Raw genomic sequence first — 18,002 nt, forward strand, 5'->3', positions numbered from 1 at the left:
TCACAAATCATTCATGACTGGTCTTCTCCTCGCAGTATAACCTAGACAACAGTACTCTATATCGACTATCACCTTCATTACTGTGAGACCTAGATTCGTTATTATATATATATATATATATATATATATATATTATTTTGCTTTGTCGCTGTCTCCCGCGTTTGCGAGGAACCGCAAGAAAACAGTCGAAAGAAATGGCCCAACCCACCCCCATACACGTGTATATACATACACGTCCACACACGCAAATATACATACCTATACATCTCAATGTACACATATATATACACACGCAATCATATACATATATACACATGTCCATAATTCATACTGTCTGCCTTTATTTATTTCCATCGCCACCTCGCCACACATGGAATAACATCCCCCTCATGTGTGCGAGGTAGCGCTAGGAAAAGACAACAAAGGCCCCATTCGTTCACACTCGGTCTCTAGCTGTCATTTAATAATGCACCGAAACCACACCTCCCTTTCCACATCCAGGCCCCACACAACTTTTCATGGTTTACCCCAGACGCTTCACATGCTCTGATTCAATCCATTGACAGCACGTCGACCCCGATATACCACATCGATCCAATTCACTCTATTTTTTGCCCGCCTTACACCCTCCTGCATGTTCAGGCCCCGATCACTCAAAATCTTTTTCACTCCATCTTTCCACCTCCAATTTGGTCTCCCACTTCTCCTCGTTCCCTCCACCTCCGACACATATATTCTCTTGGTCAATCTTTCCTCACTCATTCTCTCCATGTGCCCAAACCATTTCAAAACACCCTCTTCTGCTCTCTCAACCACGCTTTTTATTTCCACACATCTCTCTTAACCTTGCATTACTTACTCGATCAAACCACCTCACACCGCATATTGTCCTCGAACATCTCATTTCCAGCACATCCACCCTCCTGCACACAACTCTACCCATAGCCCACGCCTCGCAACCATACAACATTGTTGGAACCACTATTCCTTCAAACATGCCCATTTTTGCTTTCCGAGATAATGTTCTCGACTTCCAAACATTCTTCAAAGCTCCCAGGATTTTCTCCCCCTCCCCCACCCTATGATTCACTTCCGCTTCCATGGTTCCATCCGCTGCCAGATCCACTCGCAGATATCTAAAACACTTTACTTCCTCCAGTTTTTCTCCATTCAAACTTGCCTCCCAATTGACTTGACCCTCAACCCTACTGTACCTAATAACCTTCCTCTTATTCACATTCTCTTAACTTTCTTCTTTCACACACTTTACCAAACTCAGTCACTAGCTTCTGCAGTTTCTCACATGAATCGGCCACCAGCGCTATATCAGCGAACAACAACTGACTCGCTTCCCAAGCTCTCTCATCCCCAACTGACTGCATACTTGCCCCTCTTTCCAAAACTCTTGCATTCACCTCCCAAACAACCCCATCCATAAACAAATTAAACAACCATGGAGACATCACACACCCCTGCCGCAAACCATACATTCACTGAGAACCAATCACTTTCCTCTCTTTCTACACGTAAACGTTCCTTACATCCTCTATAAAAACTTTTCACTGCTTCTAACAACTTGCCTCCCACACCATATATTCTTAGTACCTTCCACAGACCATCTCTATCAACTCTATCATATGCCTTCTCCAGATCCATAAATGCTACATACAAATCCATTTGCTTTTCTAAGTATTTCTCGCATACATTCTTCAAAGCAAACACCTGATCCACACATCCTCTACCACTTCTGAAACCACACTGCTCTTCCCCAATCTGATGCTCTGTACATGCCTTCACCCTCACAATCAATACCCTCCCATTTAATTTGCCAGGAATACCCAACAAACTTATACCTCTGTAATTTGAGCACTCACCCTTATCCCCTTTGCCTTTGTACAGTGGCACTATGCAAGCATTCCCCCAGTTCTCAGGCACCTCACCATGAGTCATACATACATTGAATAACGTTACCAACCATTCAACAATACAGTCACCCCCTTTTTTAATAAATTCCACTGCAATACCATCCAAACCTATTGCCTTGCCGGCTTTCATCTTCTGCAAAGCTTTTACTACCTCTTCTCTGTTTACCAAATGATTTTCCCTAACCCTCTCACTTTGCACACCACCTCGACCAAAACACCCTATATCTGCCACTCTATCATCAAACACATTCAACAAACCTTCAAAATACTCACTCCATCTCCTTCTCACATCACCACTACTTGTTATCACCTCCCCATTAGCCCCCTTCACTGAAGTTCCCATCTCCTCCTTGTCTTACGCACTTTATTTACCTTTTTATTCTCCCTAAAATTTAATGATACTCTCTCACTTGCCCTCTTTTTCACCTCTTGCACCTTTCTCTTGACCTCCTGCCTCTTTCTTTTATACATCTCCCACTCAATTGCATTTTTACCCTGCAAAAAACGTCCAAATGCCTCTCTATTCTCTTTCACTAATAATCTTACTTCTTCATCCCACCACTCGCTACCCTTTCTAATCAACCCACCTCCCACGCTTCTCATGCCACAAGCATCTTTTGCGCAAGCCATCACTGCTTCCCTAAATACATCCCATTCCTCCCCCACTCCCCTTACCTCCTTTGTTCTCACCTTTTTCGATTCTGTACTCGGTCTCTCCTGGTACTTCCTCGCGCAAGTCTCCTTCCCAAGCTCACTTACTCTCACCACCCTCTTCACCCCAACATTCTCTCTTCTTTTCTAAAAACCCATACAAATCTTCGCCCCCAAGATAATGATCAGAAAACCCTCCAGTTGCACCTCTCAGCACATTAACATCCAAAAGTCTCTCTTTCGCGCGCCTGTCAATTAACACGTAATCCAATAACGCTCTCTGGCCATCTCTCCTACTTACATACGTATACTTATGTATATCTCGCTTTTTAAACCAGGTATTCCCAATCACCAGTCCTTTTTCAGCACATAAATCTACAAGCTCTTCACCATTTACAACACTGAACACCCCATGTATACCAATTATTCCCTCAACTGCCACATTACTCACCTTTGCATTCAAATCACCCATCACTATAACCCTGTCTTGTGCATCAAAACCACTAACACACTCGTTCAGCTGCTCCCAAAACACTTGCCTCTCATGATCTTTCTTCTCATGCCCAGGTGCATATGCACCGATAATCGCCCATCTCTCTCCATCAACTTTCAGTTTTACCCATATCAATCTAGAATTTACTTTCTTACATTCTATCACATACTCCCACAACTCCTGTTTTAGGAGTAGTGCTACTCCTTCCCTTGCTCTTGTCCTCTCGCCAACCCCTAACTTTACTCCCAAGACATTCCCAAACCACTCTTCTCCTTTACCCTTCAGCTTCGTTTCACTCTGAGCCAAAACATCCAGCTTCCTTTCCTCAAACATGCTACCAATCTCTCCTATTTTCACATCTTGGTTACATCCACACACATTTAGACACCCCAATCTGAGCCTAAGAGGAGGATGAGCACTCTCCGCGTGACTCCTTCTGTTTCCCATTTTAGAAAGTTAAATTACAAGGAGGGGAGGATTTCTGGCCCCCCGCTCCCGTCCCCTCTAGTCGCCTTCTACGACACGTGAGGAATGCGTGGGAAGTATTCTTTCTCCCCTCTCCCCAATGATAATATATATATATATATATATATATATATATATATATATATATATTCATTTATTTTGCTTTGTCGCTGTCTCCCGCGTTAGCGAGGTAGCGCAAGGAAACAGACGAAAGAATGGCCCAACCCGCCCACATACACATGTATATACATACCCTTCCACACACCCAAATATACATACCTATACATCTCAATGTACACATATAAATACACACACAGACATATACATATATACACATGTACATAATTCATACTTGCTGCCTTTATTCATTCCCGTCGCCACCCCGCCACTCATGAAATGACACCCCCCTCCCCACCACCACACGCGCGCGGGGTAGCGCTAGGAAAAGACAACAAAGGCCACATTCGTTCACACTCAGTCTCTATCTGGCATGTATAATGTACCGAAACCACAGCTCCCTTTCCACATCCAGGCCCCACAAAACTTTCCATGGTTTACCCCAGATGCTTTACATGCCCTGGTGCAATCCATTGACAGCACGTCGACCCCGGTATACCACATCGTTCCAATTCACTCTATTCCTTGCACGCCTTTCACCCCCCCCCCCCCTGCATATTCAGGTCCCAATCGCTCAAAATCTTTTTCACTCCATCCTTCCACCTCCAATTTGGTCTCCTACTTCTCCTCGTTCTCTTCACCTCTGACATGTATATCTTCTTTGTCAATCTTTCCTCGCTCATTCTCTTAATGTGACCAAACCATTTCAAATCGCCCTACTCACTCCACATATTGTCTTAAAACATCTCATTTCCAGCACAGCCACCCTCCTCCCCACTACCTATGTATAGCCCACGCCTCGCAACCATACAACATTGTTGGAACCACCATTCCTTCAATCATACCCATTTTTGCTTTCCGAGATAATGTTCTCACCTTCCATACATTCTTCAACACTCCCAGAACCTTCACCCCCTCCCCCACTCTGTGACTCACTTCCGCTTCCATGATTCCATTCGCTGCCAAAAACACTTCACTTCCTCCAGTTTTTCTCCATTCAAACTTGCCTCCCAATTGACTTGTCCCTCAACTCTACTGTACCTAATAACCTTGCTCTTATTCACATTTACTCTCAGCTTTCTTCTTTCACACACTTTACCAAACTCAGTCACCAGCTTCTGCAGTTTCTCACCCGAATCAACCACCACGCTGTATCATCAGCGAACAACAACTGACTCGCTTCCCAAGCTCTCTCATCCACAACAGACAGCATACTTGTCCTTCTCCAAAACTCTTGGATTCACCTCCCTAAGAACCCCATCCATAAACAAATTAAACAACCATGGAGACATTACGCACCCCTGCCGCAAGCAGTGTTGCTGGACATCTCTCGAAATGCGTGGAATTCTATGCTGATTAATACAACTGACAGATTAGTAGATTTTGATGAAAATCTTACATGTGCCATATATATCGGTATTAAAAAAAAAAAAAAAACGTTCGTTATTTGGGTTATTAGATCTATACATATCTGGCCAATGGTGGAATCAGACTAGTCTAATTTTTCCTACCGAAACAGGGTAAATTGAATGAACTTGTTCATTCCATCACGACAGTAATGTTAGAAACTGGGTCTAGGAGGCATTACACTCAACCAGTTATGAATTTACTTTGGAATATTGTGTCGAGATTCAATTTGAGTGAAAGAAGAATTAGCAGCATTGGATAAATACAGCAATGAGTCGTCAACCTATGAATACATTTGGTTATCTGTAAAAAGGAAATCGTTAAAAGAAAGGAGAAAAACTGTAAGAGACAGGACAGAACCTTGAGGGACACCATTGATGATGTAGAAAGGGGGGGAGAGGCTGATCCATTAACAACCACAGAGACAGATCGGCTAGAGAGGAATCTAGACATGAGGGAGCAAAGTGAGGGAGGGGAAACTACAGCAGGGGAGATTAAAGATGAGAACCCCTCGACCCCCGTTGCCACAAAACCCTGTCAAATGTTTTGCATATGGCAAGGGCAACTACCTAGGATTTCACAGAATCTTTCAAGGATTATAGAAACTCGCTCCTGCACGAACACTTCGACTGTTTCATTAGTGGCCGTCTATTCAACTGTTCATGTCACTGTACTACGTTCCACGTACCCTTGCTCCTCCCCCATACACTTGACGTAAACATGCTACCTCCATGCTCGTGAACTCCTGTGGCCGAGTGTACATAGGTAGCGAGTAGCTGGTGCCATTGTAAACAACTATGTGAAGTGAATGGTCAACAGATGTAAATAAATGTGAAGGAAAACTTAATCGTAAGAAAAGTACTTATCAGCGGTAAATGTTTTATGACCTTTGTGGCATGTTGGCTGGGCGGTGACCGCACCTGAACTGATAACTAGATACAAGTGGGTCTAAGTGACCCTCCTGAAGGTAATTTTTCCTCATCCAGACGTATGATTTCAAGTAGTGTGGCTCTGACGTGGATTGTATGTCCCAGGGCAGAAGGCTGACAAGAGGAAACGCTGATGACGTAGTAGGCGTTAAGATCCACGTTGTGATTTAAATAAGACTCGTATCTATAAAGGAAATTCAGAAGGGACAAAGTCCTTTGCCTCTGCATGACATGATAATTCCCGATAACGAACGCATGAGGCGTCTCCGAGCCACTTGTCTCTATGCCAAGTTGTTTGTTTCTACGCCATAAATCTATATCATGACCCCCAGATAAGTTTCTGGAACCACGTAATAGCTACCCTTCCTCTAATCAGGTCTGGAGCACGAGGGAGAACCCAGCGAGGAGGAGTGGCAACGTGTGGCCCGCCAACTGTATGATGCTCTCACCGACATCGGCTTCGTCTACCTCAGCAACCATGGCATCCCTGAACACCAGGTAAATCTTTTAGATTGATAAAAAAAAGAAAAAGAAAAGAAAAAGACTTAGACACTGTGTTGACGACAGTAAACGTGCAGTAGAATTTTTTTTTTTTTTTTTTTACTCACGATCATAACAATAGTTTCTATAATTCATACTCCTTTCACTGACCTTCCAACCACGTAGTGATAAACTTTGACTTCAAAACACACTAAGTTTAGTCATAGTCATTCAGGACTTCACACTGACCTCCAAATGGCTTGTTCATTGCAGTTTTCCTATATCATGCCATCTGTAGTGGCTTGGCATAACGGAACTGGTTCAGGTGAGTATATTAGCAACACTTGCTCATGTGCACGGGACTGATACGCTTGTTTTCACATTGCCAGAGGCCTCTGACTTTCCTTTCAGTAGGTACAGCAGAGAATGTGGTATGGGGCTATGGTGTAGTGGCTAGTGTAATACAACGAGAAGTTCTGCAAAAAGAGACACCTGAAGACCAAATGGTTACTGCTCCAGCGGTACAAGATCCTAACGCCACAAAATGGAAGCACTTGTGTCTGAGCTTTGCCCCTCCTGTGTATATCAACTGAGTGTTCTAAAGCCTTGTCTCTCATTCCTGTATCTCCCTTGACGATGTGATTGCGACTTGCCGTGTTTTATAGTCTCTTCGTGGTTGTTAACAAATACTAGATCACGCAAATCACTATCATATATATTTCATACAGACCTCCAACAGCAATGATCGAACCCGGGACCCCTGTGCAACAAGCGGGAGCGTTACTGCTAGGCTATGATCGCCTCTATTAGGGAAATGACTATTCGAATACTATGTACTCGAATATATGTAAAAAGGTGAGAACAATGGAAGTAAGGGGAGTGGGGGAGGAATGGGATGTATTTAGGGAATCAGTGATGGATTGCGCAAAAGATGCTTGTGGCATGAGAAGAGTGGGAGGTGGGTTGATTAGAAAGGGTAGTGAGTGGTGGGATGAAGAAGTAAGAGTATTAGTGAAAGAGAAGAGAGAGGCATTTGGACGATTTTTGCAGGGAAAAAATGAAATTGAGTGGGAGATGTATAAAAGAAAGAGACAGGAGGTCAAGAGAAAGGTGCAAGAGGTGAAAAAAAGGGCAAATGAGAGTTGGGGTGAGAGACTATCAGTAAATTTTAGGAAGAATAAAAAGATGTTCTGGAAGGAGGTAAATAAAGTGCGTAAGACAAGGGAGCAAATGGGAACTTCAGTGAAGGGCGCAAATGGGGAGGTGATAACAAGTAGTGGTGATGTGAGAAGGAGATGGAGTGAGTATTTTGAAGGTTTGTTGAATGTGTTTGATGATAGAGTGGCAGATATAGGGTGTTTTGGTCGAGGTGGTGTGCAAAGTGAGAGGGTTAGGGAAGATAATTTGGTAAACAGAGAAGAGGTAGTAAAAGCTTTGCGGAAGATGAAAGCCGGCAAGGCAGCAGGTTTGGATGGTATTGCAGTGGAATTTATTAAAAAAGGGGGTGACTGTATTGTTGACTGGTTGGTAAGGTTATTTAATGTATGTATGACTCATGGTGAGGTGCCTGAGGATTGACGGAATGCGTGCATAGTGCCATTGTACAAAGGCAAAGGGAATAAGAGTGAGTGCTCAAATTACAGAGGTATAAGTTTGTTGAGTATTCCTGGTAAATTATATGGGAGGATATTGATTGAGAGGGTGAAGGCATGTACAGAGCATCAGATTGGGGAAGAGCAGTGTGGTTTCAGAAGTGGTAGAGGATGTGTGGATCAGGTGTTTGCTTTGAAGAATGTATGTGAGAAATACTTAGAAAAGCAAATGGATTTGTATGTAGCATTTATGGATCTGGAGAAGGCATATGATAGAGTTGATAGAGATGCTCTGTGGAAGGTATTAAGAATATATGGTGTGGGAGGCAAGTTGTTAGAAGCAGTGAAAAGTTTTTATCGAGGATGTAACGCATGTGTACGTGTAGGAAGAGAGGAAAGTGATTGGTTCTCAGTGAATGTAGGTTTGCGGCAGGGGTGTGTGATGTCTCCATGGTGGTTTAATTTGTTTATGGATGGGGTTGTTAGGGAGGTGAATGCAAGAGTTTTGGAAAGAGGGGCAAGTATGAAGTCTGTTGGGGATGAGAGAGCTTGGGAAGTGAGTCAGTTGTTGTTCGCTGATGTTACATCGCTGGTGGCTGATTCATGTGAGAAACTGCAGAAGCTGGTGACAGAGTTTGGTAAAGTGTGTGAAAGAAGAAAGTTAAGAGTAAATGTGAATAAGAGCAAGGTTATTAGGTACAGTAGGGTTGAGGGTCAAGTAAATTGGGAGGTGAGTTTGAATGGAGAAAAACTGGAGGAAGTGAAGTGTTTTAGATATCTGGGAGTGCATCTGGCAGCGGATGGAACCATGGAAGCGGAAGTGGATCATAGGGTGGGGGAGGGGGCGAAAATTCTGGGAGCCTTGAAGAATGTGTGGAAGTCGAGAACATTATCTCGGAAAGCAAAACTGGGTATGTTTGAAGGAATAGTGGTTCCAACAATGTTGTATGGTTGCGAGACGTGGGCTATGGATAGAGTTGTGCGCAGGAGGATGGATGTGCTGGAAATGAGATGTTTGAGGACAATATGTGGTGTGAGGTGGTTTGATCGAGTAAGTAACGTAAGGGTAAGAGAGATGTGTGGAAATAAAAAGAGCGTGGTTGAGAGAGCAGAAGAGGGTGTTTTGAAATGGTTCGGGCACATGCAGAGAATGAGTGAGGAAAGATTGACCAAGAGAATATATGTGTCGGAGGTGGAGGGAACGAGGAGAAGAGGGAGACCAAATTGGAGGTGGAAAGATGGAGTGAAAAAGATTTTGTGTGATCGGGGCTTGAACATGCAGGAGGGTGAAAGGAGGGCAAGGAATAGAGTGAATTGGAGCGATGTGGTATACCGGGGTTGACGTGCTGTCAGTGGATTGAATCAAGGCATGTGAGGCGTCTGGGGTAAACCATGGAAAGCTGTGTAGGTATGTATATTTGCGTGTGTGGACGTATGTATATACATGTGTATGGGGGTGGGTTGGGCCATTTCTTTCGTCTGTTTCCTTGCGCTACCTCGCAAACGCGGGAGACAGCGGCAAAAAAAAAAAAAAAAAAATATATATATATATATATATATATATATTGGAAAGGATCACAATATGCGCGTGATCAAAATATTCCTATGATTCTACGGGGGAAAATGAAACATGGTAAGTTCCCAAGTGCACTTTCGTGTAATAATCGCATCATCAGGGGAGACATAAGAGAGAAATATAACAGTCAGTTGATATACAACGAAGAGACGTAGCTAGGATAGATAGATAGATAGATAGATTGTGTGTGTGTGTGTGTGTGTGTGTGTGTGTGTATCAGATGTCATCCGCAGTCTATAATGATGTCTCATATGTCCATATTATTTCTCGCTTTATGCACGCAATGACCTTTTCTTTTCTTTCTTCAAAAGATCAGTTGCAAAAACCTTTTTCCAGTCATCCATTTTGATACCATCTTGACAGATAAGCACCCTCTTCAAGTCGTCAAAATCCTTCTTCAGCCTCGACCAAGAGAAGAAGAATAGCTACAGCAGAAACTCAGAGTCGCTGCTGGGATACTTGGCTATGAACACAGAAATGTTAGTTCCTAAGTACTCCAGTATCTGTTATATACGTGCATTGTACACACATACCCCTCCATAGAAAATGAAATACATATAAGATACGTATATTATGGATAGAATGAAAGATCTCATGGAGGTAATCCTGTAGCGAAATATACAAAGGGGGGAGGGGAGAGAGGAGAGGCCTTTCCTTTCTTATGCTTGTAATTGAATTCATCCCCCTGCAGCTTAGATAAGGAGAAAATGGCCAGCGAACTTCGAGAATCGTTCTTGATGAGAAAAGATGGCAGGTTCCCCGACGAAGTCACACCGAGCTTTAGACCAGCTGTGGGGGCGATGATTGAGTCCTGCACTTCCCTCACAACCCGGATCCTCACTGCCATAGCTATTGGCCTCGGTATGAGACATGCATTACGACAACCCTCAGCTTTTCACCCGAGGAGATTTTGACAGATATCCTCAGTTATTTGTTAGTCACACTCACATTATCTGATTTCACTCTCTTAATAAAGTCTCTTATGATCATCAGTGGACGAGTCTGTATTCATAACATGTTTCCCCTTCACGTGCAGATTTGGATCGGGACTTCTTCACCTCGGCCCATAAATGTATGATCAAAAAAGGCAGCATGACTTCCCTGCGTGTCCAACACTACCCTCCCGTCCCAGATGACGTCTCCGAGGATGCCATTCGTTGTGGCGCGCACACAGACTACGGGACGATAACACTACTCTTCCAAGACGATATGGGAGGCCTACAGGTCAGTTGTCGTCTTTTTTTTTTTTGTTTTGTTTTGGTTCAGTCTTTGCTTCGTTTGGTATCCAGGTGATCATTACTTTGTGGGTTCAGCTTAGAAATCTGCTAATGTCACCAGACCCCTTCGTCAAGTTCTGAAATCGTTAGGAGACCTACAGGCCAGGTTTGGCCATCATATAACAGAGGTAGCATAACAGCCACGTATAAATGAGTCAGGATAGTTATGATGTGTGCTGGTCTACAGACGACTTATGCCAAATCATTGAACTGCCGTTTAGTAATGATAGCCTCCAAAAGCTGGTCTGGGTTTAGTAAAAAGAAATTTTGTAAGTTTACGACAACTTCTCAGTCACTGTTTGTTGTCCTGGATAAACCTCAGGTCAAATATATTTTTTTACCTGTTCCTCGTTGGCTTAATGGTCCAAGTCTCATTCCCTTACTCGTGGCAGTTCAGCCAGAGCAGTCCATCAGATATGATGTGTTCTTTCACATAACCTTGGTGAATATCGTCACCTGATGTAGTTACTAAACCGATTTAGTAAGTTATAGCTTAATATAATCGCGTAAAGAATACTGATCGGTTCCAATGATCTAAAATACACTTTAAAAGCTATAGAAACTATTTCATGTAGTATAGACATCTGAGGAGAATTCAATTCGGTATTTCATATCACATAAGACTGAGGATGCTTTCTGCACTCCCAATCACTTGGTTGAACCTTGGGTTCTGTGTGGGGGGGTCTGTGCATCCATACATAACCCTGAAGTAATTCTGAAAAGCTGAATTATATTTTCTTCGAATCCCCGCGCCACCTAGATAGTTCTCACAATATCTACAGCACCAACTGTGCACTTGCTATCCTCACCATTCTCCCGGTGACCCAAGGTGCCCTCACGTCATCGCCAGTGGCCCACGCAGTACACAGCACGTCGTAAGAGGGATTCTCAACACTTCCTTCAAACTGGCAGCTTTGCACAGAGTCTATAACATCCAGATGATAAAGATCTCCACCAGTTCCCAGCGCGTACCATCAGCGGCGCACACAATGTTCAGAGCACTGGAAGTGGTTTGCAACAAGCTTATATAAGGACATGATACCTCCCCGTGGTCTTCAAGCCGCGCCTGTGACTTAGTGATAATAGTACTAACCATAACACACACACACGCTGCTCACAATACTGCCAGAGGATACACAGTGCTGACAGCCAACACATAGAGACATTATGAGCTGCTTACACCATCGCCAGTACCTTTTGTTTATACCAGAGGTAACGCATTCATGTGACTCTTTTGATGTCCAGAAAACAGTTAGGAAATATAATAGGTTGAGGATTGTGCCAAGCCATGCCGAATAATTTGTGTAAATGCCGAGACCCACGTCAAAATCCCCAAGAGAGGAAGACCATAAAGTCCATCAAGTAGGAGAGATTATTAATCGATCTTGCAATTCTGGTGCCATAATGAGATGCTGAATGTTCAAGAAGGTGAGAGCTAAAAAGAAGCTTATAAGACTAATGCAATGAGCATCAAAGGAAAAAAAAAAAGTCATCAAACATCAAATAAGACGAGAAAGCTTCAGCAGTAAGAAAGACAACTCTCCAACCAAGATGACCTCCGCTATGCAGTCATCACAGCTGGAGGCATCTCCGCTGGCGAAGTCAGCGAAGAGATATCAGAGCAAAAGCTCGGCAACTGGTGCCGAAAGAGGCGTTTCGAGAGGGGGATAGAAGACAGACGTGCCCCGTTTGAGAAGAGAGAAGTAAGATCAAAATACCCGAAGTATGTCCTGTGGTTTGTTACAGAGCGTGCGCAAATCCATCATATGCTTGCATAGCGATAACAGTAGCAACTATAACTCACAGACTGCTCAGAATACTAACAGAGAAAGCTCAGTGCTTACAGCCACAGAGACAGGCATTATTCGCACGATACCTTCATTGACATATAAGCTGGTCACAACAACACTGGTGCCTTATACTGTGCTTACAACTCCATCATTTATTTCATAATGTTCGCGTGTCAGTCCCTCACACACACACACACACACACACTTAGTTCGCAACACTACCAGAAGGTCATCGGTATGTGTGCAGTACCAACAGCTCTTCCCTCAGTGCTCACAGATCAAGAACTAGCTCAGTCTATAATTAACACAAGGCTCATAACTCCACTCACGACTCACAACAGCCACTTTGCCAACACAGATTCTTACAAAACCATTTTAGGTCATACGATGCTCACATAGTTGCTCACATACGATGCTCTCCGATAGTTCTCATAATCTGTGCAACAACATCTCGCTCGAGTGACTTATACATCCTGGTGATATGCACGTTGGAGCAGAGACGTTTTGCAGGAGACATACGTAAGGGAGATGGTTTGAGCTAGCGTGCAGCAAGGTGGAATACCACACCTGGGAGTGGAAAGATGATAAAGTCCAAGGTGGTTTTTTGTTTTTTTTTCATTGGTCGGTCATCTGAGGAGGAATGCCTCACTCGATTTGGCATTTCATCATTCTTAACAAACTGGATTAACAGACTGGATTGAGGGAGGCAGGAGAAGGAGGAGGAGGGTGTGTGTCTAGTCTGTGCTGCTATAGTGATATCTTATCCCCTCGCCCACCCCGGCTGACGATAGGTACGTGACCGTGAAGGGAACTGGATCGACGCAGAACCGATTCCAGGCACCATCGTGGTCAACGTGGGCGACCTCCTGCAGTTCTGGACGGCCTATAAATTAATCGCTACGGTCAGTTTGCATCCTTCAGCTCTTACTGTTTGCATTGCTGTTAGCCAGAGTAGGTACTTTTGCATCTACTTCCCCATCATTGAAGTTCTTGATATGTCATATTGTTTACATGTTTTCCTTTATTGGATTATTTGTTATTAGGTGTTTGAATTGTTCTGTGAGATTTTGTTTCTGTTTGGTATGTTTTGTATGAGTTATCTTCTGTCTGAAAGTGTTCGTTTGAGTAACCGTTCTGAAGAGACGAAGCCTCGGCATCTGAATAACTCTCCTATTTCCTTTGAATAAAGACTAGGCTATTTGTTCAAAAGTAAGTTTCCTAAGATATCTAGATGCTACGGTAATGTTTAGTATCTTCATATCCTTGAGAGGTGGTAATGTAGAATATCAAAGGAGATAGAACTCTTGCCCCATTTATAATAGAGATATGAAAACATCTTACTTTTCCCAAGGCTAGAGAGGTAAAAATCTAAATAAATAGATAAATATATATATATATATATATCATAGAACATACAAACCTCCAACAGCCAGGATCGAACCCGGGACTCCAGTGCAACAGGTGGGAGCGCTACCGCTAAGCTATGATCATAGGCGATCATAGCCTAGCGGTAGCGCTCCCGCCTGTTGCACAGGGGTCCTGGGTTCGATCCTGGCTGTTGGAGCTTTTGCATGTTCTGTGAAGGTGCGCGTTCATGTGCACTTTGTTCGTATATATATATATATATATATATATATATGTATATGGTGGTAGAGACGGATGAATTCACAAAGTAAAATGAACCAGTGAGTCCAATATGTTTACAGACGCACCGGGTGTTGATCCCCAGCCAGGGACTTCGACGAAAGACATCCCGGCTGTCGATATCGTTCTTCGTCAACCCAGACGACCAAGTGCTTGTCAAACCACCAGATGGCTCCTCCGCCTCTCATGAACCCATCGTGACACTGGACTACCTCCTCAAGAAAGTGGCACAGTACTGAGGAGGACGAAGATTCTGCCTTTCTTCATAAAACTCCAGTTGAACCAAGTCTTGACTCCAGCGCTCACCAGATAGATTCGAAGTCGTGTCCAAAAGGTTTAAGATGCATTCGCACTAGATGATTCGTGAGCCATATCTTCTTGGCTCAATGAGAACTACTTTGCTTTTGAAGCTGTCTTGGGTTTGTTTAGATGATTTTGAATAGGCTGGTTCCCTCCCCTCCCCCCCTTTTTTTTTCTTAAGTCTTTGGCCCAAGAGGTAGCGTCTCTTTTACCTCTCTCTCTCGTCCAACGATCATGCGTTCGAACTCTTATTTGGTAGGGGATGGTACGTTACATACGCGGGAAACGGCGATTAGAAAGTATGAAAAAATTCATATATATATATATATATATATATATATATATATATATATGTGTGTGTGTATGATAGAGAGAGAGACAGACAGAGAGGGGGGGTAGAACTTGACCAGTGGGTTCTCGAGCCCATAACCCATGGGCGACAGATGAGGAACCTGCTTGTAAGCTACTCTTGGGCCACCGAACCACAAGAAAACACCCGCCTATCCAACTATTTGCTAATGGGGAGACAGACTACTTCAAAAGAAAAGGTAATTAATTACATGGTCATCGGGTATACCCATGACCTAATTGCAGCTATTACCAAGTGATATATCGCATATTGCCTTACTGCAGTTTTCTTGATGTTGCTTTGAAGTATTCATATGTTCATCATTACTGGCTATATACGTAGTGTTACGTCCTTACGAGCATATATATCTTATTTTTCGTACTTGATCGTTGTTCCCTTGATTAGCAAAGTAGCGCCAGGAACTGACAAAGGAAGGCCACATCCGCTCACATTCATTCTCTAACTCTCGTGTGAAATGTACCGAAACCCCAGCTCCCTATCCACATCTTGGCTCCACAGATCTTTCCATGGTTTACCCCCAGACGCTTCACATGCCTTGGTTCAGTCCATTGACAGCACCTCCACCCTTGTATACCACATTGTTCCTATTCACCCTATCCCGTTCACCTTCCTGCATGTTCAGTCCCCGATCACTCAAAATCATTTCCACTCCATACTTCCATTTCCAATTTGGTCCACCAGCTCACGTTGTTCCATACACTTCTGACATATATATCCTTTTTGTCAACCTTTCTTCACTCATTCTCTATATATGTCCAAACTTTATCAGCACACCCTTATCAGCTATCTCAATCACACCTTTTCATTTCCACACACCTCTCTTATCCTTTCATTATTTACTCGACGAAACCACATCTCGCCACATAATGTCCTCAGACATCTTAGTCCCAGCGTACTCGCCTTCCTCCGCACAATCATATCTATAGCCCATGCCTTGCATTTATATAGTAAAGCAGGGACTCCTATACCTTCAATCATACCCATTTTCGCCCTTCCATAAAACGATTTCTCTTCTCACACAATCTTTAGTGCTCTCAGAGTCTTCGACCCCTCATCCACCCAAGGATTTATTTCCGCTTCCATGGTTCCATTTGCTGTCCACTCCCAGGTATCTAAAACACTTATTTTTCTCCCATTCTTCTCACACTCCAGCTAACCTGTCCCTCAACTTAACTAAACCTCATAACCTTGCTCTGATTCACATTCACTCTCAACTTCCTCCTTTCACACCCTCTCGCAAACTCAGTCACCAACTTCTGCAGCTTCACACTCGAATTTGTCACTAGTGCTGTATCATCAGCAAACGACAACTGACTCATTTCCCAGGCTCTCTCGTCCCCTACTGACTGCATGCTCTCCCCGCTCTCTAAGACTTGCATTTACTTTCCTCACCACCCCATCCATAAACAAATCAAACAACCATTGTGACATCACACACTCCTGCCATAGACAAACCTTCACTTGGAACCAATGACTCTCCTCTCTTCCTACTCCTATACATGCCTTACACCCTTAGTGAAAACTTCTCACTGCTTCTAGCAGCTTTCCTCACACACCATATATTCTTAAAACCTTCCACAAGGCATCTCTACCAACCCTCTCATAGGCTTTCTCCAAATCCGTAAACGCAACATACGCGCACACATTCTTTTATAACAAGCATCTGACCCACACATCCTTGTTGCTGGTGGTGGTCAGACCCAGAGACAAAACATGCACTTAGGGGCGGTACATGTGGGTCGGTCAGAGGCTAAGCCAAGCATTGATTCTATGATGATGATTACGGTCTTGAAACCTACTGTTGTTAACACTCGCCTTTATCCTCTTTGTTTACATACAATGGCACAATATATGCATTCCGCCAATGCTCAGGCACTTCACCATGACCCATGAATATAGCGCAAATCCTCGCCAGCCAATCAACATCACAACCTGATACCAGTTCTCCCTTTGCCCTCTTCAACAATGATTCTATATGTTCTCTTGTTTTTCGCACTTTAGTAACCTCCTACCAAAACATCTTCACATTTCCCCTGAAAGTTTAGTGGTACTCGCGCACCGCAACTCTTATTTGCCCATTTTTTTTTTCAACTCCCTCTGCTTTCTCCCATTTATACCCCAATCGTTTGTTCTCCTTTTCTGTAATCGCCCAAACGCCTCCCTTTACTCTTTCACTAACAACTTTACTTCCTCATTTACCCACTCCACTACCTGCCCACATTTCGCGTACCACATGCATGTGTCGCCAAAAGTCTAGTACCTCAGTGCTCCTGAATGGAGTCGCCAAGTAAAACGCAACTTGTGAACACTTCATAAGTCTTATGACTCGTTCTACTGGTACTAGGAAGAAGAAGATCATGAAAGGAAAAGTGTGTGTAGTTCACTGGCACTTTTATAATAGTGGTACGTCCTTAATTAGGTTTTCTGTATAGTCCACCTGTCTGTACTGCCTGATGTTGATGGATATCAGAGGATCCACGTACATGCATCATGACATCCTTTGGCGCCTTTTACATCCGCCTGTTACGTGAATGTGATGAATGTGTCCATAAAACCATTGTTGGTGGATTCAGCTAAGTAGATGTGTAGATTAGGATTAAGTTATATACTTTATGTGAATGGGGGCAGACAGTGTGAATTGTGTGCATGGGTATACATATATGTGTCTGTGTATGTATATATATATGTGTACATTGAGATGTATAGGTATGTATATTTGCGTGTGTGGACGTGCGTGTGTGTATACATTGTGTATGGGGGTGGGTTGGGCCATTTCTTTCGTCTGTTTCCTTGCGCTACCTCGCAAACGCGGGAGACAGCGACAAAGCAAAATAAAATAAATAAATAAATATATATATATATATTCCAATTCAAAATTAGTGTTTATCCTACTATCCCTTTATGCTCCGTGAGTTCCATGTATACTTCCACCACACCTGGAAATAAGACATAATTCCATATTGACTGATTTACAGCTCCAGCGTCC

At 43.4% G+C, this 18,002-nt stretch overlaps 1 protein-coding gene across 3 annotated transcripts in view; it reads left to right on the forward strand.

Moving 5' to 3' along the window:
- Positions 1-18,002, forward strand: part of LOC139749815 (uncharacterized) — a 45,176-nt gene that overhangs the window by 9,809 nt on the left and 17,365 nt on the right. For 2 of the 3 annotated variants that reach the window (XM_071664094.1, XM_071664095.1), the window contains exons 2-6: positions 6,364-6,485; positions 9,999-10,114; positions 10,327-10,496; positions 10,672-10,859; positions 13,494-13,604. In XM_071664094.1, coding sequence (XP_071520195.1) covers positions 10,101-10,114; positions 10,327-10,496; positions 10,672-10,859; positions 13,494-13,604 — 483 coding nt within the window. In that variant the 5' untranslated portion in view covers positions 6,364-6,485; positions 9,999-10,100. Of the gene's footprint in view, positions 1-6,363; positions 6,486-9,998; positions 10,115-10,326; positions 10,497-10,671; positions 10,860-13,493; positions 13,605-14,408; positions 17,893-18,002 lie in introns of those variants that run through there. The other variant, XM_071664093.1, reaches the window with a different exon arrangement.

Source organism: Panulirus ornatus, chromosome 8 (assembly GCF_036320965.1).
Source record: "Panulirus ornatus isolate Po-2019 chromosome 8, ASM3632096v1, whole genome shotgun sequence".
NCBI lineage: Eukaryota > Metazoa > Arthropoda > Malacostraca > Decapoda > Palinuridae > Panulirus > Panulirus ornatus.